Consider the following 23,112-nt stretch of genomic DNA (forward strand, 5'->3'; position numbering starts at 1 on the left):
CCCACCTGCGATCCCCGCCGCCCTCCCTGCGGGTCTGCCCCGCGGGTCGCCTCCCGGGCACCCGGTTGCGGTGCGGCGGCGTGACGGGCAGCTAGCGCGGCGCTGCGGCCGGCGCCTGGCGCGGGAACTATATATAATCGGCGGGCGGGGGAGGCTGCCTCGGCGGCTCCCAGTGCGGATGTACCAGGGGAAGACGGCCATCTCCGCGGGGCGCCGGGTGGACTGTGCACCTGGGCCACTCCCGGAGGACGGCCCGCGCATTTTTGAAGCCCCGCCAGGGCAGGGTTTGCCCTCCCATTCTACCGACAAGGAGCTGAGGCCATTCTCCCAAGGTCATACAGCAGAGGAGACTCACTCCTCCACAGCCCGAATTGTGCTGCAAGTGGCATAAATCTCTCCTGCCCCTGTCCTTGTAGGCCTGGAGGTCCCCAAAGGAGGGAACCCTGCCACCTCCACTCTCCAGCTGTAGGATGGCCTACAGGCCCTGTGGGCTGCTCCCCGGTAGGCTCCTTGCAGCCTCTTGGTTTTGCACCAGGCTAGATCCAGTGGGGAAGGGTGGGCAGAGCCCCTTGGCAGCTGGGGAGGTAGGCACTGGCATCCAGGGGACGGAGCCCTAGGCTGCCCCCCAGCCCTTTAGGGCAGCTTGCCCGGGCTTGTCTCAGATTACAGAGGTAGTTTATCTTTGTGGCAGAAATTTTGAAACTAGGGAAGAGTAGTAAGGGGCACAGACTGACCGCTGCTGCGGGGAGATCTCCCTAACTTGTGTGTCCTAAGAAGTGCTGGTTTACCAAGGTGGCAGGGCTGGGTGTTTCGGGCCCTTGTTTGTGTAGCTCACCCCATGACCAGGCCTGCCCTGCACCTGCCAGCTCAACTGTGCCCCTTGCCTGCAGCACTCTGCTTTGCTGTGACCCGCTCGCTGATGCTGACGTGCCTGGTGCCTGCTGGGCTGCTGGCCCTGCGCTATTACTACAGCCGCAAGGTGATCCTGGCCTACCTGGAGTGTGCGCTGCACACAGACATGGCCGACATCGAACAGTACTACATGAAGCCACCTGGTGAGTCGTGTGGTCTGCAGCTGCCCTTGGCCCCTCCTTCTGGCAGAGCTGCCCTTACCCCCAGCATCTGTGGGCCAGGGCAAGGCACAGGCACAGATGGGCCTGGGCTGGGGGTTCCTGTTGACCTGAGATTTCTGAGTGACTGAGGCCTTGCCAGTGATGGGGGTTTCAGTGGACTGTGAGAAGCACAGCTGAGCCCTCCCCCTGGGTGGCCTGAGCTGACTCTGGGCCAGGGTGGCCTGACTCTGCTGCTCTAGCTGGCACCTGCTTGGTGGGGGGCAAGATCCTGGCTGTCCTACCTTGCTGGACCCTGTGCTGGCCTGGAGTGCAGGGGCCCTGGGTGGAGGGAACCCATGTGGCAGGGAGAAAGGACACCTGGACATGCTGTAGCAAAGGATACTCCAGGGAACAGAGGACCAGGGCAGGGGTCCTGGCCTTAGCCTTGGCTTCCATTTATGGCGTGGTTTGGGGGCCACTTAGTGAACAGGAGGGTCTTGTTCAAGCCACTGTGGCCTTCTGTAGTGGGAGGGGCTGGGAGTCCAGTCTAGAGAGACATGGGGCTACTCTTCCCCCAGGCTGGCCCTGAGGCAGGCTGGGTCCTGGGAGCCAGAGGAAAGAGGCCTTTGGCCCTTTGGGGCCTGCACACCTCCCAGGTGCTAGGGTGTCTCTGGGCTGAGGAGAGGGGCACTGACCAGCAGGAGCTGGGTCAGTGCTGGGCAGTGGCAGTCCACTCCGACAGTGCCAACTGCTGCTGTTGCTGGCGTGGGCTGAGTTGCCCCATCCTGGCCCTGCCCACCTGGCCATGGCCCCTGCCAATATCCTGACTCTTTCCCATAGCACCCAGTTCTCTGTGTGGAGCCCTCACCTGGCCCTGCATGGAGGGAAGAGGGCACCAGCAGGAGGGGTTCAGGGAGGGGCACAGGGGTAGCTGTGGTTGCTGCTGATGTGCAGGCTGGGGGCAGAGATGAGCGGGCCAGCCATTCCTGAGGCCTGGCCACAGTCATCTGAGGCCATTAGGTCTGGGAGCAGGGGCCTGCTTGGCTGAGTCTGCCCAGGTCTTGATCCCAGGGGAGGGACTTGGGCCTCCGACGGCCACCCTCGCTAGGGCAGCCTGGTCTTAAGAGCTGAGTGTGTCTGGGCTGCAGAGAGCAGGCCGGCTGGGCCTGACCGAGGGCGTCTGGAGGAGACAGCTGTACCTGCTTGTCCAGGACTGTGCTGCCCCTTGGGTCCAGAAGAGCTGGGAGATGGGCCACAGGGGCTGAGTCTTGCTGGCTTGGCACCCTTGAGTCCTCCCCAGCCTTCCTTGGAGTATCCCTGACCATCTTGTCCTCTGCAGGCTCCTGCTTCTGGGTGGCCGTTCTGGATGGCAACGTGGTGGGCATTGTGGCTGCACGGGCCCACGAGGAGGACAACACAGTGGAGCTGCTGCGGATGTCTGTGGACTCGCGCTTCCGTGGCAAGGGCATCGCCAAGGCGCTGGGCCGGAAGGTGCTCGAGTTCGCAGTGTTGCACAACTACTCCGCGGTGGTGTTGGGCACCACAGCCGTCAAGGTGGCTGCCCACAAGCTCTATGAGTCGCTGGGCTTCAGACACATGGGTGCAAGTGACCACTACGTGCTGCCTGGCATGACCCTCTCGCTGGCCGAGCGCCTCTTCTTCCAGGTCCGCTACCACCGCTACCGCCTGCAGCTGCGCGAGGAGTGACCGCAACCGCCCACCCGCCCGCCACCCCGTTCACCCCGTCTACCTGTGCCCGCTGCCCGCCGCCTGGTGCGGCCCTGCTTTCAGACGCTCACCTTGGCATCTGTGTTGGGTTTTCCTTTCTCAGCGTCTCGTAGTTATCTGGCTGGTTCTGGGGGCCTTGGGGCTGTTGCTCATCCGTGACACTTTGGTGGGGTGGGTTATCTGCAGCCATGGCCCCTTGCCCTCCCCAGCCTGTCAGGGTGACTTGCCACTCCTTGAAGAGTGGCATCGTGGACCACCTAGACTGTCCACCCAGCTGCCTAGCCTGCCTCCGTCAGGGAAGGCCTGGCCTTGCCCACCAAGCACAGAACCTCTGCAGCAAAGCCCTCCAAGGAGCAGCCTCCTGGCCCCTAACCAAGCTATGGCTCAGCTGCCAGTCCCTGGAGTGTGGTCTGCTGGGCCGGCTGGCCGCTGCCCCATAGGAGGCAGAGCTGAATGCGGCCCTGCTTTGCTCTGTGCATGCTGAGGACGTGGCCTGGCCGCAGCATGCCGCATGCCACATGCCACAGCCCCCTGCCCTGCTGCCCTGCCCAGACTGGACCCCAGGACCGAAGCTGGTGAGCGCCCTTGTCCTGGTCTGAGCTTGCCTCCAGGGGGGCCTGTCCTCTGCCCACCCTGCCTGCTCTCTGGTGGGCCTGGACTGCCCCCACCGTCCTGCTCCATCCACCCTGCTTTGCTTTGACATCATCTCAGTCTCGCTCCTGTTGATCCATGTGCCCCTCTCCCTGGCTTGGCTGACTTGGCGGGCACCAGGCGTGGTTCCTGTAGCAACCCACTGCACAGTGTGGCAGGGGTTGGTGGGGGGACACCTCTCCCCCAGCGCCTGCTAGATCAGGTGGCCTCTCCCAGCTGCCTGAGGCCCTCCTGCCTCAGCTGTCCACCAGGGTCTGCCCTGTGAATCTTATAGCCCAGGCTGCTGCCGGCAATACCCAGCCACAGCTTCTCCCAGCCTGAAACCAATCCGTTTTCTAATAAGTTACTTAGACAGAATAGCACTCTGCATGACTTTAATTCTTGGGACAAACGGTAGCTTGTACCTTCAGACACACGTCCGTGTGGTGCTAGCACATGCACTATTTCTGGCCCCGTTGGATGGGGGTGGGTGGCCGGGTCGATGGAGGCTTCCATGGTTTGAAATTTGGAGGGAGACTCTAATTTAATGTGATTTCCCCCTAAAGACCATTCCTGGTGGTGAGGAGGGTCCAGGCTGCCCCTCCAGCCCTGGCATGCAGGATTGAGGGGCAGGGTGAGCCCCTCAGCCTCAGGAGGAGGAGCTGGGCGCTGCTGCATGAGGGGCGGTGGGTCCTGGGGCCAGGTGAGGTTCCATTTGGGGACTGGCCCAGTGGGGACGGCCTGGGATGGGGGAGAAAGGTGGTTACTGGAAGTGCCCCTGTGGCAGCCTGGACCAGGCTCTGGTGGCGAGAGGGGTATAAAGGCCCACTCAGACCTCTATGGGGTTGGAGGGGGAGGAGGAGTGGCAGTGGGGCAGGCCGCAGAGCTAGGTCCCAAGGCCACGTTCTTAGAAATGGATGGATGGACGTCCCGAGGGGCCTTTTGTCCTGTTAGCAATTGAGGCATTTGCAGAACACTGTACAGACCCCGATCTCCCCTGTACATTCCTCCCTGGTGGCGCCCGGTCCCCACTCGGGGATGGGAGTTTTGTAGACTGTACAGAAATCGGCCCCTATTTTCTTGCAGCTCTCAGATTTTGTTAACCTGGATTATACAGACAGACGTAAAGTGTTTTAGCAAAATGGAAAACAAACAGTCGTGCCTTTTCCTCTTTCTGTTTGGTCTGGTTGCTGGGGCTGGTCTTGGGCTGGTCTTACGGGGGCGTTTGGGGCTGCCGGCTGGTCTGAGACCTGGGGCACAGGAGGCAGGGCGTGGTGGAGTCAGTATATGGTTCGTGGGCAGCTCCGCCTGCTTCTCCTGTCCTGTGCCTCGGGAGCCTGCAGTCTTTGGGCTCAGGGCACGGGATGGGGGTGCTGGGGCTCTCCCAGGCCAGGGCAGAGCCTGGGGACGGGGGCAGCCAGTGTCTCCTTGGTGGTGAGCTGAGTGAGCTCACAGCCCTCCCCCACTCCAGAGGGTCCTGGGGGAGGGATGTGTCCTCCTCACCTGGTGACCCCAGGCTTGCTGAGGGAACGTCTTCCTGGCTGCACTGCCCAGTGGGTTGCAGGGACGCTTTCTGGGCTCTTGCCTGTTCTGTGGTGCCCTGGGTTGCTGCCAGGACTTGGGAGAGATGCAGCAGGAGGAGGGCAGGCTCAGGCTGCACTGGGACAGAGCCCCCTCATCAGGCCACTGCAGCTCCGCAGGTCTGGAAGGCTGTGGGCAGGTTTCCTGCCCCTCCAAGCTGGAGGCTGGGCCTCTCCCCACCTGCCTTATCCCTCCAGCCTGAGCAGTGACTGCTCCGCAAATGTGCACTGACATGAATTTTATATGTTTGTAGAGATTCTGATGTATCTTCTACCTCTGTGGAGGCCCTCCTGGGCCTGGCTGCCATGTGTCCAGTGTGGCTCCCCTGAGTTTGCTGGCCTGCTGTCCTCCTCCCCCAGGCCTTGCCCACCTTAGGTGGCTGGCACCCACGTTCCTGGCCTGGAAAGGCCTGGGGGAGGCTAACATGCCTTTGGCCATTCCCACAGGAAGGCCCTGTGCTCAGGGTCTGGATACTTGGGATTTCTGTTGTGTGTTTGGAAGACTGGTTTGTAGTAGGGAGGGTGAAAGGTGGAAGTAGAATGTTCCAGAACATCAGCATTAGACAAACCTATGGTGTGCAGCAGCTCCCTCTGCCCAGGCACACATCTGTGCAGACAGATAGCCCCTAAGGTGGGTGACCAGGCAATCATTTCACCCACATGTGCCTCAGCACATGGGGGCTCTGAGTGTGAGGGCTGGAGCCATCGCAGCCATCATGGCCTACCCTCCTGTCCCCCGGCCCCCCATGCCCAGTTTTGGTTTCTGCTGCACCACCCTGGGCACGGCAGCAGCTGTGATACTACCTCTGACTGGAGAAGCTGAGGGATGGGGCCAGCCTGGTCTGAGAGGGTAGACGGCTAGCTCTGGGAGAGGGTTCTGGCTGGGAGGTCTTGTGGACAGCAAGTCTGAAGCTAGAAGGGATGGGGCTGGGGACACCCCAAGGTGAGCTTTCTGGGCAGTCTGCCAGGTGCCAAGGAAGCTCTCTGGGCTATAGGGGTCGTCTCTAGCCTATAGGGGGCACACTGCCCCTGCCCTGCCTGCCTCTCCCCAGTGGCCCCAAGTCCCCAAATCCATGGGACTGGATTACAAGGCTGTGTCTGGGGCCAGAGTCCTGAGAATGTGGGTTTCTGGGCGTTGCCAGGGCATGGGACTTCTTGGGGACTGAAGGTGGCTGCCCAGCCAGGCTGTGGGCTGTGTGGGCACCATAGGACCACCTTCCTGTGGGTGCCTGGGGAGCCGCTGCCTCTGGCCGCAGTGGGCCCTGTTGCTGGTCCTGTCTGCTCCCTGCTGACCTGCTGTGTCTGTTGGAGGTGGCTCCTGGGGGTCAGTTCTGGTCTCGGGCCATGTTCTTGCAGGTGACTCCTGGGACAAAAATGTCAGGGATGAGCTGAGGCCAGGTGTGGAGCAGACCCTGGAGCGCACTGTTCCTTGATGCTGCCATCTCTGCTCCCAGTGGTGACGTGTCCACAGAGCTACCCTGGCCTGGGTGAGGATGAGCCCTGACATACCATTGTTGGATGTATTTAAAAAAAAACACACAGCAATAATTAGCCGTTTTAAAGGAGTGTACCTGTGTATGTGAACGTGCATTCCTGTCTTTGTGCATGTGCGCTTATGTATGTGTGAGCATGTGCATGAGTGTGTGTGTGTGCAAGCACACACAGGAGTGTATGGGTACATGTGTATTGTATATATGGGAGCACGTGTGTTCACGAGCATCTCTGAGCAGGTGTGCATGTGTGAGCACATGTGTACATGTGCACATGAGCATGTGTGTCCACATGGGCACCTGCAGGTGTGCATGTGTATGTGTGAACATCTTCATGTTGCGTGTGTGACTGTGAACATGTTTGTGTGCATGTGCACACATTCATGTCTATGAGTGTGTGCCTGGGCATGTCCTTGTAAGTGTGTGCACACGTGTGCGTGTGAATGTGTGTGCACATGTGTAGCAGTGGAGAGGGCACCGGTGGGAAGAGCCTCCTTCCTGCTCTGGGAGGTTGCTGTGGTGAGAAGCAGGGTCCTGTGGTCGTCCCTTGCTGTGCCCACTCCTCTAGGCCCAGATCCATGTGAATGTAGCACAGCCCTGTGGGCTGGTGAGCCTCTCATGACCCCGCTTCTCTGGCCACCTCCCTCTCTGCTGAGGGCAGGGCAGAGGAGTTGGAGACCCTGGGACAGGACACTGGCTGGGCCTGGTCCAGGTGCAGGTCTACTGTTGTGGTTGTTCCTGAAGCTGTACTGTGAGCCCACATGGGGCGGAGGTGTCCTGAGACCCGGGAAGTGCCAAACAGCCCCAGGGCCAGGCAACAAGCCAAGTTCCCAAGGAGACAGGCTGGGGGCCTGAGTGGGTGTGTGTCCCCGCCTGCATGGCCCCCAATGCTGCTGTTTTTCAATAAAACCAGAGTTGAAGGAACCTGGCTCTGTGCTTTTGTGAGGTGGCTCCGAGGCTGGCGACGCTGGACTCCATGCTGCTGGACTCCCACCCCCACGGCTGGGCTGCCGCTGCCAGCTGACCCGACCTGGAAGCAGGCCCTGAACACTACCCCTGAGCCTGGGAGGTGCAGAGAGGTGACAGCTGGGCTTTGGGTGGGGTGGGCCTTCCAAGCAGTCGCCTCCAACCCATCAAACACTTGCCTCAGCTGAGAGGCAGCTTTGCGCCCCCTCCCTCCCACCCTGGGGAACTACAAGCCAGGGGGCCCCGCTGCTGTCTTCTGGCTCTGGGCCCTGGGCTGGGATCTGCATACCCTTGGGGTCTTGGCCCTTCTCCTGAGTCGGTAGCCCCCAACAGGTGAGGCCTCCTTGTCCTGGATTCTTCTCAGTCCCAGTGTCCCTGGCAGCCCGTGGGTAGTGCCACCATAGGCCTGGGCCCTGCCTGCTTGCCCTCTTGCTCACCCAGCACCTCTGAGGGACAGTGAGATCTGGATCAGGAGGGTGGGCGCCAAGGCCGTCAGGTGGGGAGGTGGAGCCCCAGTGTCTATAAGGGAGGGAGATGTCACAGGGTGTGAGGAGGGGCCCCAGGGGGCTGCAGGCAGCACTGGGGACCAGGGATAAAGAGCAGGGTATGGAGGGGCACCAGGGATAGTGGGTGGACACAGACCTATGCTCAGTCAGACCCTAGCACAGGATGCCACCCTGTTGGCAGAGGGACCCTGTAACCTGGAGGATCCCCAAAACCGATCTCTGAGGCAACTTTTCATGGGGTTTCCTCCTCTCCTCTTCCCTGGCCCTGCCATGCCCAGCTCCCTGTCCTGTCATGGGAGTCAAGAGGAATCCGACCCTGCACATTCCTTCCCAGGAGGGCAAGACCAGGGTCAGGGGCTGCCCCCAACTCTGCCAGGGCTCAGGTAACACTCTGGGGACATCAGGCTGCACTGCCGGCTGTGGGCCCAGAGGTGTGGGAGGAAGCCGGGCCTTCTGTCTAGAGCCTCAGGTGCTGTCCCCACAGGCTGGCTCCTTGTGCTAGTGCCCACTGGCCTGCAGCCTGCGTCTGGAGCAGGCACGACAGGGCCTGAGTGGACAACCAACAGGGTTGGGCTGTGTCCAGGCCGCCCCAGTTTGGGGCCTCAGCCCTGCCTCTGGCTGTGGACATGGCCTTTCCTACCTATGGGAAGAACTCACTCAGACCAGGAAGATAAGCTTCACACAAAGTGTTTACTCCTGGGGACACCCCAGCCATCCCAGCCCCAAAGGGTTAATGGGCCTGTATTCATCCAGGAGCTCAAAGTACTCGCTGGTGACCTTGGGAAAGGCCACACAATGGGCTGGTGGAGACCAGTTCCCTCCTCCTCCTGTTGCCTGGGGCTACAGACAAAATGAAGGGGAAAATGCACAGGCCCAGGAGGTGCCCAGCCAGCGACCTGGACAGCCAGACTGTTGCTGGGAGACTCGGTGTGACTCAGGCTGAGCTAAGAGTCCAGGGCCTCCTGCAGTGGAACCAGGTGTCCCCAGGAACGGCCGGCGCTCAGGCTCACCTTTAGGGGCACCTGTGGGTGGCAATCAGAAGTGAGCTCTGGGCCTGGGCTAGCTAGACGCCTCCCAGGTCCATAAGCAGAATGGAGGGGTCCACACATCCCGGGACACAACCGGACACAGCCATGGCAGCACCCAGCTGTGCACACACGTACATATCTGTGCACATGCACACTCATCTTCCCAGTAACAGGTCCATACCACACACAGCCCCCTGCCCATGGTGCTGCCTTGGCCTTGACAGAGATGTCCCCTAAGTCCTTGGTGCAGCATGCAGCCGGTAGGGAGGGCCTCCAGGCAAGGTGCCCTAGGGTGGGCGAGGTGTGTCCTGGGGCAATCTGTGCCCATCACCCCCAGAAATCACCCAGTTGGGTAGGAGCCAGGGGGGCAGCAGACTCTTCACGGGTGGCCGATTCTGTGTGGACTCTCTTGCCCAAGGCCCTACCATAGCTACCAGCTGTAGCCCCAGTGGTCCCCCACAGCTTGGTGCTCTAGAAGGGCTCCTTCTGGAAGCCAGGGTGGGGATTTCCCGGCTTCCATTGTCTGGTAGCCCCACTTCTCTGCCTGCCACAGACACAGGCTTCTGTGGATCTACTAGAGGGCGTAAGTTCCCTTCCTGGCTGGGCAAAGTACCTGGGCTGCTTCTGGGTGCCCCTCTCCTCTGAAGAGTGGGGAGAGGGGAGGCCTTGGTGAGTCCCTGAGCTCTGAAGGTGTAGTGGCACATCCTATGGGAGGGGGAGGTTTCCCAGGAGGGCCCCCCAGGGGGCTGCCTGCCAGCAGAGCAGAGGCTGCTCTGGGAGGAGGTCTGGTAAGCCCCTCTGCAGCCCGTTCCACTGGGCTGGATCCTCACTAGTGACAGGAATGTGTCTCTGACCTTACTTGGGAACTCTGTGCAGACTTGGGACCCTGCCCCCCGCGTCCTCATTACTCCTCCTTCAATTGTCCCCATCACTCTTGGGGAGCCTGCACTACAGTCTTTTCCTGGTGAGGACCCAGAATTGCCTCCAAGTGGTGCCTAAGCAGGAGCAGGCTGATACTAGGTTTGGGCATATTCTAGGGACATGCTTGGGGTAGGTGGGGGCCCCAGCACTTACACCCCCAGTAAGTGTGAGCCTCAGGCAAGAGGTTTGGACACAGGGGTGATGGAGAGTCCCAGGCTGGGGGGAGCAGCTGACCCTCATCCTGGCTTCTCACCAGGCAACAGCCAACCACCCAGCAGGGAAGGGGGCTTCTTGGCAGCAGTCCTGGGATGCAGGGCAAGGGGCCGGTCCTCTGTCCTTGCCTTCCTGTGCTATGGTGGCAGTCTGGCACTCCCCCTTCCACTCTGGGCTGATTCTTGACAGTGAGGGACACAGTGGGGGAGGCTGGGCAGGGGTGTGCCCTTCTCACCTGCAGTTGCAGCTCCGGGTCCTGAATCCGTTGCAAGGACTCCATGGTTCCCCTGACAAGAGCTAGAACAGGAACACAGAGCCATTTGAGCCTGCCAGGCAAGCCCTGGCCAAGCTCCTCACCTCAGGGGCTCCGGAGTCACAGACAGGAAGCTCAGGCTGAGTCCTGCCCAGCACCCCCTCCCCAGCTCCCTAATTGTTTCCTGCATCCACAGGGTCACCCCAACTGGCTGGTCTAGGGGCCTTGATCCCCACATGGCTGCTGTGGCTGGTTCATGGCCCAGGATACAGCATGAAGCCCCTCAGTCCTGCCCTCCAGCCCAAAACACTGCTCTGCACTGACCTCCACCCTCCCCAATCAGGCTGGCCAGGTGCCATGCTCCCGACTCCAGCTTTGGCCATGGCTCTGGGGCTGAGAGCAGCCTGGGCACAGACCATGATCTCTGCTGCTTTTGGGTGAAGTCTTAAGTGACCACCACACCTGTGAGGGCAGCTTTGTGGTGCTGGCATTGTGACTAGCCCCAGGGCCTGGGCCACCAGCCGTCCAGACCGTCCCCGCCAGGCAGGTGGAGGCCCAGCCTTGGTGTCTGTGGAATGCTCTGGAAGCTCCACTACAGCACTGGACGCCCACCTGGGCTTTTACAGGGTGCCACACCAAGCTGGGCCCCTTCCTGCTAGGGAAAGGTCCATGGAAGGTCAGTCAGAGGACAGGGCAGGTCTCTCTTTAACTGTGTGAGAGAAAGCACCTCTTGCTCTCCCAGGTTTACCTGCGAACTCGGGGACCTGTGTGTCTTCCACTTCAAACAGCAGCTCATCGTGAATTTGGGCAACCAACCTGGAAGGGGGCAACAGTTACCTGGGTAGCCTAGACACTGCCTTGTGGGGACATGGGCTCATTCTCCAGGATTCAGGGAAGGTTGTCTGGCACTATGTGCCCCAAAGAGGTTGCCCTGTGGCGAAGTGGAGAGGACCCACCCTGGGCACTGTTGCCTGGGGTCACTTTACAGTAACCAGAATAGCTTCCGGGAGCTGGGAGAAGGAGCTGGAAGAGAGGGAGAAGGCTCCATAGAAGTGACTGCTGAGCTGTCCAGCCCCTGGCTGAGGACTGGCCCAGATGGAGAAAGCCCTCTTTGGGCTGGGGGTGGAGGCCCTGTCGTGGATTAAAAGGACAGTATGGGGCCTGCTGTGAGCAGTGAAGACCCTCAGCAATGGGATGGGGCAATCTTTTAAAATTTTGTTTCTGAAGGCAAACAAATAAATATTCAACAAAATACATCAAAATTCAACGTGCAAAATTTAAAAATCTTTCCAAGTCCCCCCATTACAATGACAGAGGGCATCTGGGGTGGCCTGGCCAGGACTGCACATGCACTTGCCTGGTGACAGCGCCTGTGTGGAGACTCCTGGACAGCCTGGGTGCCCCTCAGCTCCCAGCCTGTCTCATGGACCCCTGAGCCCTCCAGCTGTGCAGGACGGGGTGGCCATTCCCAGCAGCCTGAGCAGGGCTGCACTCTCCACCACAGGCCACGCTCCAGGGCAGCTTCAGCCCACACCTCCTCAGCCCTCCCTGCATCAGTATGGACAGGAAGCCAGGACGACCTGGCAGGGGTTGGGGGTGATGAACTGCTGGGCAGTGGTCTCTGGCAGATTTTACAGATTCAAGTGGAGAGAAGGGACAGGAGCATAAGTGCACAGGGCAAGGGGTGGAGTGGTCCTGTCCAAGCAGCTGGCTCCTACAGCTCCATGTTGGTACAAAAATTGCACCAATTTCTGTAACCCCACATGCTCTTTGGAGGGCAGCACGGGTTGGCTTATGCTCCTCTGCAGACAGCATCAGAATCCTCTGGGACTCACAGCCCAGGGCTGTGGCATGCAGACTCAGTGCAACCCCCTCCTGTGGATGGACAGTGGTGTCTGGACCTGCCCACTCAAGGAAGGGACACATGGTGGAGGTGACTCAGGACAATCAGTGAGGGCCTGAAGCCCCCCCGGGAATGATGGGAGGCACATGGGGCCCCAGTGTTCTGCCCTTTACAGCCTCAGCTTCCTCCTGGTGTGAGCCCTGAACGACAGTGATCCCTTCCCATCCTGCCTCCCCTGCTGCTTGCGCTGCACCCCCACGTGGTACTGGAAAGTTGGGGCTGCACAGGGGAGCTGTGTGAAGCCCTGCTGGGCAGCAGTCACGGGCATGTGGTGGCGGACGCTGGCTGGGAGGAGGAGCAACTCTCTAAGATCTGGGCAGGGGGACTCCATCAGCACTCTGCAGCAGAGACTGTGGTGGCTGCCTCTTTCTGTTCTCCTCTCTCTGCTGTTGGGTGGGTGGAGATGGAGCTGTCTTCCCAAGCTCTCCCTTAGATGCAGTGTGCCAAGAACTTCTAGGAAGGCCCTGAAAGGGCTGCCTCAGCTCTTTTGGTCACCACTTTCTCCTTTGGCCTGGAAAGTGTTGTGGTGGTCAGAGCAGCTACCTCCCTTGTGGCACCAAGAGGAAAGAAACCAGTAGCCAGAGGACCTTTGGTCCTGCTGTCCTGAGCTTCTGAAACAGTCAGCAACTACTGTGTCCTGGATTCTCATTATGGGAGAAAAAGTCAAGTTGGGGAGTCTGAGCTGCTGTAGCTGTGCCACGTTCCTGAGGGCCGAGCACATGTCCTCATGGTTGTGCATCTGCAGACTCACACTGGGCTGGGCCATGCGAGTACTGGGTGCACACTCTGCAGGGCACCCTCAGCGGTGCACCTGCATTTTTTCATGCAGCCTCTGGTCAGAGCATGGACTCTGCCTTTCCAGGAGTCATACTGGCAGTACACAGTAGGGACCAAGAGTCTGCCAGGGTCTTTGGCTCCCTGGGGCTTACTTTTCAAACTGGCAGAAACCTCAGAAAAGGTGCTTGTGAATCTTTCCAGATTTGGCAGAAAGTTTCACACTTTTTGAAATCACATGGTGAGATCTGAGCTGCTGGTCTGGCAGGACCTAAGAATAGGTGCGGTTGTCAGTCACTCACACATCACCCTCACGGCATGGGATGGAGACACTGCCGTGTTTCTCACTGGAAACTGGGGCACAGGAGTCAGCAGAATGTGTGGCTCAGGGTGGATGAGGAGCAGAGGAACGCAGGCTCAGACCTCCCGTGCCCGGGGTCAGGGGAGAGCGCTGCCTTTGAGAGAAGGTGAGGCTGCTGCATCTGCATCTGGACAGCCTGTCTGAGGCCAACAGACCCAGGCTCCCTCAGGGAACATTCCAGAGGGCCCCACCTCATGTCCCTGTCCCAGGCTTGAGAGGCAGCTCCCTTCCAAGGGGCATGCCTAGTGGCACTGAGCCCCCTTGCGGGTTCCTCCTGAGAATACATCTGTGTGGTGCCCCTGCTCGAATCCACCTCCAAGGAGGCACGGGGGACCTGGTGCTGGCTTAGCTCTGGTGAACTGGGATGAGTCACGTCCTGCTGTGCCTTCGTTCAGTTAAACCCCTAATGGCCTGTGCTCAGCTTGCAGGAGGTCCTATCACCAAAGATGCCAAGTCTTCACATGACAACTTCTTCTACCAACTCTACATGCAGCAAAAACAAGACCATTTTTCTAGTCTTCCACTATGGTGGAAAACCACTGCAGGCCACTCACACCTCTGAGAAGCTGGAGTCCACCCTGAGAGACTTTGGGAGTGGGCAGGACTTCCACATCCCAGCAGAGCAGGAACTACAGGAAACCCAGAGGGAAACCTTGGCTAGTATGTGCTTGCTGGGGAGGCAGCAGATGGCAGCAAGAGGTGATGGAGATGTGAGGTGGGGCAATATCTGCTTACTCTGCTTCCACCCGTTGACCACCCCAATCACTGTAGGAGTCAGAGCACCGTCCAGTCAGCGTGGGAGTCAGCAGGGTCATGGGGAGGCTCAGCTAGGATCTCAGGCACCCTTGTCTTCCTGACAGCCCTCCTTCATGACTCCTCCCCAGCGAAGAAGTGTCAGTGCAGGGCTGCAAAGGGGAGTAGCCAGCAGGGTCTGGGGGCTGGGGACAGGCTCCTGCCCTCAACTCTGTGGGGCGCCACCCCACAGTATCCTCTCCTACGTGAAGTTGCTGAAATCAGCAAAATAACACTGGCTCAAAAGTCAAAATGAGCAAAGAAAGTATCTGAAGTAATAAAGGAGACAGGTTTTTAAAGAAAGATGAAAGATCTCAGATAAAGAAGAAGTCATTCTTTAGCACATAAAACAACATTAGAAGCCAAGAGAAAACTGAGCTTGGGTGGAAATGGAAGGCCACTGAAAGCAGGTCTCTACATCCCAGAGGTGGGGTGCGTGGGGCTGCAGAGTGCAGACTGCTGAGACCAGTTCACATTTTATGATCTAGAGAAGCAGCTGCCCACCCTGCCACTGGCTCCCCTCCCAGCAGAGGAGGCATGACCCACCTGGGCAGCCACAGTTGCACTCTGGCCTGCAGAGGCCACCCCACATGACCAGAGTGGATAGCCTAGGTCTTTAGGGTGAGCATGTAAAGTGAATCCCTTCTGGGATCTGACACCACCACCCCTCTGAGGGGCTGATGTGGCTTAGTCATCTGAAGGGGTTCAGGGATTCTTGAGGGGAGTCCATTTTCCTCAAAGAGAGGGGATGTCTGGGTGGTCACCTGTAGCCACGTTCAGGCTTCAGTTGCCAGTGGGAGAGAGCTGGGGTGACAGTTCCTTATCCTCTTGCCACTTCAAAACTCAGGACAGAGACAGACCTGAGAGAGTCGTGGCTGGGGTGGCTGTGATAGACCTGCCATTGAGGTGCACCTGAGCATGGGTTCTGGGCAAGCATGGCATCCCCATGGTCCTGCTGTGGGACTGTGACCGGCCGGGATGTGGGAGGGGGCAGCTGCAGATGGGGCCTTCAGGTTGTGCCTCCCTTCAGGCCCTGAGTAGGGACTGAGGATAGCACTTCTGCTTGATGCTGCTGGGCCCCAGCCACTAGAGGCCAGGCTATGAGTCTTGAGGGTTTGGGTCAAGGGGTCCTTTGCTCTGTGGTGGCTGAGCAGCCAGAATGGAGGTCCCACAGGTGGAGCAGGCATGGGGGTCTTGCATAGAACAGCCACTTCCCATCCAAACCCTGGGAAAGGCTGGCTAACATGTGGCCTGACTGTCTTCACTGACCTGGCCGTCAGGGTGGGGGAAGTGGCCACTGCAGAGAAGATGCGGATCATGGCCATCTTACAGAGGTCTGCAGCAGAGCCTGTGGACACAAAGAGTTCTGTTTCAGGACCCTGAGGAACGCGGGCAGCCAGTGTGGAGCCCAGTGGCACAGCACTCCTTCACCTCTGCAGGATGCTGCTCTTCTGAGCTACCTGAATGCTCTGGCTAACGAGGAAGGAGTTTCTGCAACTGGAGGCAAATAACATGTCCTCGCTCCTCAGCTGCCTCTCCCTGTTCAGTGCTGCGGGGTGGCTTTCAGGAGGCCTTGTTCCAGAGCCTGACCCCTGCCAAGCACTCGGGGGTCTGGCAGAGGGGTCCCAGGGACTGGGTGCAGCCTTTCTGCCTTGATGCTCCTTGACTGGGTTTCCCACTTGTAGGTATGGGGGACAGTGGAGCTGGAGGGAAGAATCCTAATTATAAAGATGACCCCGTGACAGTCATGCCACCGACAGTACTGCCAGACCACCAGGTAGGGCTACGGGGTTCCTCAGGAGGGTTTACAGGAGCAGTGCACCATGGTAGTCTGGAGGGTGCTGCCTGGCTCTGCAGCCGCCACATGCCCAAGGGACAAGGGTGCTGAGATAAGGCACAGGAGAGGCGGGCAGCAGCCGGCTGGGCTCCAGTACCTTGCACCATGAAGTTCACTGCCTGTCGTTCTGCTTGTGCCCGGAGCTGCTGGTCCCGTGCATGGATCCTGGGCAGAGGCCTCCTTCTGCCCATGATGGATGCCACATAGCCTGGTTATAGAAAAAAGCAGGTGAGAGACAGTAGCACACAGCCAAGCAGCCCTGGTAGGCAAAAGCCCTGTCTTGTGCTAACTCTGGCTTCCCCAAGGCACTTGGCATGTGGTTTCGTGATGGGTGCGTGAGGACTGCCAAGGGACAGCCCTGTGGCAGGTGGCATGCTTCTCTACTCTTACTGGTCTCCAGGGTACCTTGTCCGACACAAGACAGGGACTGTGGAAATCATTCAGACACATGTGGGCCTGGGCCCTGCAGTCCCTGGACTGTGTGGTCATAGCAGGGTAAAGAGAGGAGGCCAGGGTTTGAGTCGGAGTCCACACCCCACATGAGGTAGATCCACATCCTCTCGGGCCTGACACTTAACATGATTTGGGAGCTCTCAAGAGAATGAGCATCAACAAGCTGTGCTGGGTGAGTAGGTACTTGACCAGTGAGGACTTCTGTTTTAACTGGGTGTGGGTGACAAATCCTCCACTTGTGAGAGTTCATAGGTCTGAGGAATGAAAGAATTCCCCACAAATACAATAATCATAACTTGGTTTTGGTGCTGGGGATCGAACCCAGGGCATGCTCGGTAAGCGCTGTACCACCGAGCCACATCCCCACCCCCCAATACAATCATCATAAAGTGGCAAGGTACTGAGCACCCACACTATGCCAGGGATAAGTGAAGTCTCTTTACAGCAACCGGCAGTCAGGACTGGGGAGTGCACTTTCAACCTGGCACAGCACACCTTCACCTCTGCAGGATGCTGCTCTTCTGAGCTACCTGAATGCTCTGGCTAACGAGGAAGGAGTTTCTGCAACTGGAGGCAAATAACATGTCCTCGCTCCTCAGCTGCCTCTCCCTGTTCAGTGCTGCGGGGTGGCTTTCAGGAGGCCTTGTTCCAGAGCCTGACCCCTGCCAAGCACTCGGGGGTCTGGCAGAGGGGTCCCAGGGACTGGGTGCAGCCTTTCTGCCTTGATGCTCCTTGACAAGGTTTCCCACTTGCAGGTATGGGGGACAGTTTTGCATGCCTTGTGGTTTCTGACCAAAAGCTGGATGTGGGGCTGATGCCCTTGTTCAAGAGTTTCCTGGCAGGCTTGAGTTGCTTGTAGATCCATTGGTTGTCTGAGGTCTGATTTTAAGCTTTGCTGGGTGGATGAGTGGCCTCTCCATTAGGGCTCATTAAGATCTCCTGTAAAGTGTGGCCCTTTTGAGGTCTCTATTGAATGTTCCATGCATCCAGTATCCATTCTGGAAGGTCAGAATTCGAGTCTCTGCTTGGGTCCCCTCCCACACCGTGGTCTTGCCTCTAGATGAGGCACTCACAGGACACACCTCATTTGTCTCTTCTCTAAGCAACCAAAGCAATATGCTGCCCACTATTGGATACCTGGAAACTGTTGGTTCAGGTACTTCACCTAGTTTTTCTAGTTGTTTTGGTGACTCCTTGTGGTCCAAAGTGGACGTCTCCTGATTTCATAGCTGTGGTTTTTGGTACTGGCGATCATAGTTTCTGCTTGCATCTCAAGAGCCCTGGCCCTGCCCCTTCATGTTGGTACTCAGAGTGGAAGCAATGTTCTTGGAAGCCATCCCCGTGTCAAAACAGCTGGCTTCCCTTTACTGCATAGGAAGGGGCAGGGAGCCATGGAAATAGCAGCACTGGGGTCCAAATGAAAGGAAGCTCCTTCTCCAACTGCCTTCTATCTAGGTTCCCAAAATAGCTGCAGTCCCTCCAAGGTCACCTGGCATGAGAAGAAGAAAGACAGAGGAACCTAGGGCTGAAGGGGGCAGAAGTCTTAGTCAAAAAGCAGTTAAGGAGAGTAATCATGCATGCCCGGAGGAGGGCAGTGATACGACCCCAATCTACCAACATGTGGCTTTCCTGGCCCACTTCCATATAGAGACAACAGCCAGGACCTGGAAGACCATCACCAAGGTCCCTGCAGGCTTGGTTACACCAGAGGCATCCCTGATGCCTGCTTCTCTTGATTCCTCTTTCACTCTTCCTATGGCTTCATACCTCCATGTTCTCACCTCTGACTTCATAAACCCCACATCCCCACACCCTGCTCTCTCTCTTTGTCCACCTTTAGAAATTGGAGACCTTATGCAAACCCACTATTTTATCATAGATATTAATTGAACACATTTCTGTTTATTGCTACAAAACTATACTTGTCTAAATAGGAGCTATTTGATTTAAGGCTTCACATTGTTTGCACTGGGTGCTGAAAATATTGATCTCCCACTTAAAGGTGAGGTATTGGTAACCTGCAGAGACACTACAAATGTATAGGGTAAAAGTTCTAACACCTCAGATCCACAATGACACATTGACAACATAAAAAACAAGGGAAGAAAGTGCCTCAAACAAACCAAGATGCTGCAATTATAGAATCCATTGACAGCACATAGATGAAATGTCAGAGAAGGCGTTCACAATGTACATAATTGAAATGATCATCAAAGCACAGAATGGTATAAGGGAGCAAATACAGGCAACAATTGATCACTCTAACAAAGGGATAAGAGAGTAAATACAGGTAGCAAAAAATTACTTCAAGAAAAAGAGATTCTGAAAAAAAAACACATATAAAATCCTTGAAATGAAGGAAACAATAAATCAAATAAAAAATTCAATAAAAAGAATCACCAACAGACGAGATCACTTGGAAGACAAAACCTCAGGCAATGAAGTCAAAATATATAATCTTTTTAAAAATTATTTTTATGTATATTTTTGGTTGTTAATGGACCTTTGTTTTATTCATTTATTTACATGTGGTGCTGAGAATTGAACCTAGTGCGTTACACATGCTAGGCAAGTGCTCTATCAAGGAGCCACAAATCCATCAGCAAAACATACAATCTTAAAATAAAGTTGACCATACAATGAAGATGGTAAGAAACAGAACTTCCGAGAATTATGGGATAACATGAAAAGACAAAATCTAAGAATTATTGAGATAGAGGAAGGCACTGAGATATAAACCAAAGGAAAGCACAATATCTTCAATAAAATAATATTAGAAAATTTTCCAAACATGAAGAATTAATTGGAAAATCAAATACAAAAGACTTACAGGACCCCAAATGTACAAAATTACAACAGATCCACACCAAGGCACGTTATAATGAAATGCCTAGTATACAGAATAAGGATAGAATTTTAAAAGCCACAAGAGAAAAGTTTCAGATTACATATGGAGGAAACCAATTCATATCTCAGCAGATTTTTCAACCCAGACCCTCAAAGCTAGGAGACCCTGCAACAACATATCCCCAGCTCTGAAAGAAAATGGATGCCAACCAAGAATCTTCTATCCAGCAAAATTAAGCTACAAATTTGATGATGAAATAAAAACCTTCCATGATAAACAAAAGTTAAAAGAATTTACAATGAGAAAGCCTGCACTACAGAACATCCTCAGCAAAATATTCCATGAGAAGGAAATTAAAATGAAAACCAGCAAAGGGAGGAACTACACTAAAGGAAAAGCCAACCAAAGAAGTGACCAAGTCAAATTAAAAATAAAAAATAAAACAAAATGACCAGGAATACAAACCATAATTCAATAATAGCCCTGAATGTTAATGGCCTAAGCTCATCAATCAAAAGACATAGACTGGAAGATTGGATTTTTAAAAAAAGACCTAACCATATGGTGCTTCAAGAGATGCATGTATAGGAAAAGACATCCACAGACTGAAGGTGAAAGGGTAGGGAAAAACCTATCACTCACACCACGTAAACAAGCAGGGGTTTCCATCCTCATATCAGATGAAGTAGACTTCAAACCAAAATCAGTCAGAAGGGATAAAGAGGGGCATTTCATACTGCTTCAGGGAATGACACATCAACAAGACATGACAATCATGAATATCTATGTCCCCCCAAATGGAGCTTCCATGTATATCAAACAAACCCTTCTCAATTTCAAGAATCGGATGGACCACAACACAATAGTACTGGGTGCCTTTAACACACTTCTCTCATCACAGGATAGATCTTCCAAATAAAAACTAAATAAACCATACAACCAATAATTTAGACTTAACAGATATATACAGAATATTTCAACCATCAACAATTTTCTCAAGCAGCACATGGATCCTTAATAGACCATTTGTTATGCCACAAAACAAGTCTTAGCAAATACACACAAAAAAATAGAGGTCTTACCCTGCATTCTATCAGACCATAAGGAAATGAGAGTAGGAAATCAATGATAAAATTAAAAATAGAAGCTACTCCAACACCTGAAGACTAAACAATAAGCTATTGAATTATGCATGGGAAACAGAGGACATCAGGGAAGAGATAAAAAGACTCTTAGAGGTAAATGAGAACTCTGATACAACACACCGAAATCTCTGGGGCACTATGTAGGCTATGCCAATAGAAAATTTCATTGCATTGAGCTCATTCATTAAAAGAATAAAAAGTAAACAAATAAACCAACTGACATTGCATCTCAAAGCCCTAGAAAAAGAAGAACAAATCAACACCAAAAGTAGAGAAAGACAGGAAATGATGAAAATCAGGGCTCAAATCAGTCAATGAAATTGAAACAAAAGAAAAAATTGAAAAAAAAATGACAAAAGATGTTTTTTTGAAAAAAAATAAAAAAAATTGATAAACCCTTAGCCACTCTAACCAAAAGGAGAGAGAAAACTCAAATTACTAGAATTCATAATGAAAAAGGAAGCATCACAACAGACACTACTGAAATGAAGAAGAGGGCTGGGGCTGGGGCTCAGGGGTGGAGCTGGTCTAGCATAGTGAGGCCCTGGGATCGATCCTCACACCACATAAAGATAAATAAATAACATAAAGGTCTTGTGTCCAACTACAAATAAATGTAAATTAAAAAAAAAAACAGGTGGAAGACCTCTATAATGAAAACTATAGAACACTAAAGAAAGAAATTGAAGAAGACCTCAGAAGATGGGAAGATCTCCCATGCTCTTGGATAGGCAGAATTAATACAGTGAAAAGGCCATACTACCCAAACTGTTATACAGATTTAATGCAATTCCTATGAAAACCCCAAAGACATTCTTCATAGAACTAGAAAAGGCAACCACGAAATTCATTTGGAAAAATAAGAGACCCAGAATAGCCAAAGCAATCCCCAGCAAGAAGAGTGAAGCAGGAGGCATCACAATACCAGACCTTGAACTACAAAGCAATAGTGACAAAGACAGCATGGTATTCATACCAAGTAGACATGTAGACCAATGGTACAAAATAGAAGACACAGAGACAAACCCACATAAATGGTCATCTCATACTAGACAAAGGTGCCAAAACATACACTGGAGAAAAGATAGCCTATTTAACAAGTGGTGCTGGGAAAACTGGAACTCCATATGTGCCAAAATGAAATTCAACCTCTGTCTCTCACCCTGCACAAAAATAAATTCAAAGTGGATCAAAGACTTAGACACTAGAACAGAGACCCTGAGCCTAATAGAAGAAAAAAGCAGGCCTAAATCCTAAATCCTCATCATGTTGGCTTAGGACCTGACTTTCCAAACAAGGACTCCTAGAGCATAAGAAGTAAAGTCAAAAAAATGGGATGGATTCCAACTAAAAAGCATCTTCTTTTAGGAAACAATCAATAATGTGATGAGAGAGACTACAGAATGGTAAAAACCGTTTACCACACAGATATCAGACAGAGCACTAATCTCCAAGGATATATAAAGAACTCAAAAAACTTAACTCAAAAAAAAAAAAAACCCCACAAATAACCTGATCAATAAATGGACTAAGGAACTGAACAGATACTTCACAGAAGAAATAGAAGCAATCAATAAACATATGAAAAAATGTTCAACATCTCTAGCAATTAGAGAAATGCAAATAAAAACCACTCTAAGATTTCATCTCACTCCAGTCAGAATGGCAATCATCCAGAATATGGGCTACAATAAATGTTAGTGAGGATGTGGGGAAAAGGCACACTCAAACACTGCTGATGGGACTGCCAATTGGTGCAACTACCATGGAAAGCAGTATGGAGATTCCTCAGAAAACTTGGAATGGATCCACCATTTGACCCAGTTATCCCACTCCTCAGTTTATACCCAAAGGACTTAAAATAGCATATCACAGTGATGCAGTTACATCAATGTTTGTAGCAGATCAATTCACAAAAGCTAAACTATGGAACCAACCCAGATGCCCTTTAACAGTTGAATGGATAAAGAAAAATGTGGTACATATACTCAATGGAATATTACTCAGCCTTAAAGAAGAATGAAATCATGGCATTTGCAAGTAAATGGATGGAGTTGGAGAATATCATGCTAGGTGAAATAAGCCAATCCCCCCAAAGCAAAAGCTGAATGTTTTCTCTGATAAGCAGATGTTGCTCCAAAGTGGGACAGGGGGACAAGGAAGAATGCAGGAACTTTGGTTTGTAGAGCAGAGTGAGGGGAGGGGTGGGGATGGGAAGGATGGTAGAATGAGACAGACATTATTACCTATATTCATGTATGATCACACTAGGGGAGTGACTCTGCACCATGTACTGCCAAAGGAATGAGACATTGTGCTCCACTTGTGTACAATATGTCAAATCCATCCTACTATCATAGACAACTAATTAGAACAACAACAAAAACCTGAGTGCAATGGCATGTGCCTATAATCCCAGTGACTCAGGAGGCTGAGGCTATAGAATCTTTAGCTCAAGGCCAGCCTCAGCAACTTACCGAGGTACTAAGCAACCTAGTCAGACCCTGTCTCAAAAAAACAAAACAAAAAACGTGGTGATTTGGCTCAGTCGTTCAATCCTTTACAGACAAAAAAAAAAAAATGAAAGAAAGAATATATTATTTTTAATAATTTTTATTAATATATTTTATTT

At 53.9% G+C, this 23,112-nt stretch overlaps 2 protein-coding genes across 3 annotated transcripts in view; one reads left to right on the forward strand and one right to left on the reverse strand.

The window, feature by feature from the left end:
* The first annotated feature begins 55 nt into the window (after positions 1–55).
* On the forward strand, positions 56–7,404 carry Nat8l (N-acetyltransferase 8 like). Of its 2 annotated transcripts, none has more exons than XM_048784043.1 (3): positions 56–332; positions 891–1,055; positions 2,392–7,404. In XM_048784043.1, exons 1-3 carry the CDS (start codon positions 179–181, stop codon positions 2,757–2,759), a joined length of 687 nt encoding a protein of 228 aa, XP_048640000.1. In that variant the 5' UTR covers positions 56–178; the 3' UTR covers positions 2,760–7,404. The 2 variants fall into 2 exon arrangements, with proteins under 2 accessions (XP_048640000.1, XP_015337193.2); XM_015481707.2 differs by lacking the exon at positions 56–332 and adding an exon at positions 456–501.
* A 1,219-nt stretch (positions 7,405–8,623) lies between these two features.
* Poln (DNA polymerase nu) overlaps positions 8,624–23,112 on the reverse strand; it is a 165,144-nt gene continuing 150,655 nt past the window's right edge. The window contains exons 21-25 of the mRNA XM_048784045.1: positions 16,132–16,242; positions 15,467–15,545; positions 11,116–11,183; positions 10,350–10,411; positions 8,624–8,974 (exon numbers count right to left, since the gene is read on the reverse strand). Coding sequence (XP_048640002.1) covers positions 8,897–8,974; positions 10,350–10,411; positions 11,116–11,183; positions 15,467–15,545; positions 16,132–16,242 — 398 coding nt within the window. The 3' untranslated portion in view covers positions 8,624–8,896. The remainder of the gene's footprint in view (positions 8,975–10,349; positions 10,412–11,115; positions 11,184–15,466; positions 15,546–16,131; positions 16,243–23,112) is intronic.

The sequence above is a fragment of the Marmota marmota genome, unplaced genomic scaffold, assembly GCF_001458135.2.
Source record: "Marmota marmota marmota unplaced genomic scaffold, marMar, whole genome shotgun sequence".
NCBI classification, from domain to species: domain Eukaryota; kingdom Metazoa; phylum Chordata; class Mammalia; order Rodentia; family Sciuridae; genus Marmota; species Marmota marmota.

Excerpts from the sequence above, each read along its gene's own strand:
- Nat8l (XM_048784043.1), top strand. The coding sequence starts at position 179 with ATGTACCAGGGGAAGACGGCCATCTCCGCGGGGCGCCGGGTGGACTGT. Across the intron at positions 333-890 it reads GCTGAGGCCATTCTCCCAAG|CACTCTGCTTTGCTGTGACC; the intron begins GTCATACAGCAG and ends CCTTGCCTGCAG. Across the intron at positions 1,056-2,391 it reads GTACTACATGAAGCCACCTG|GCTCCTGCTTCTGGGTGGCC; the intron begins GTGAGTCGTGTG and ends TGTCCTCTGCAG.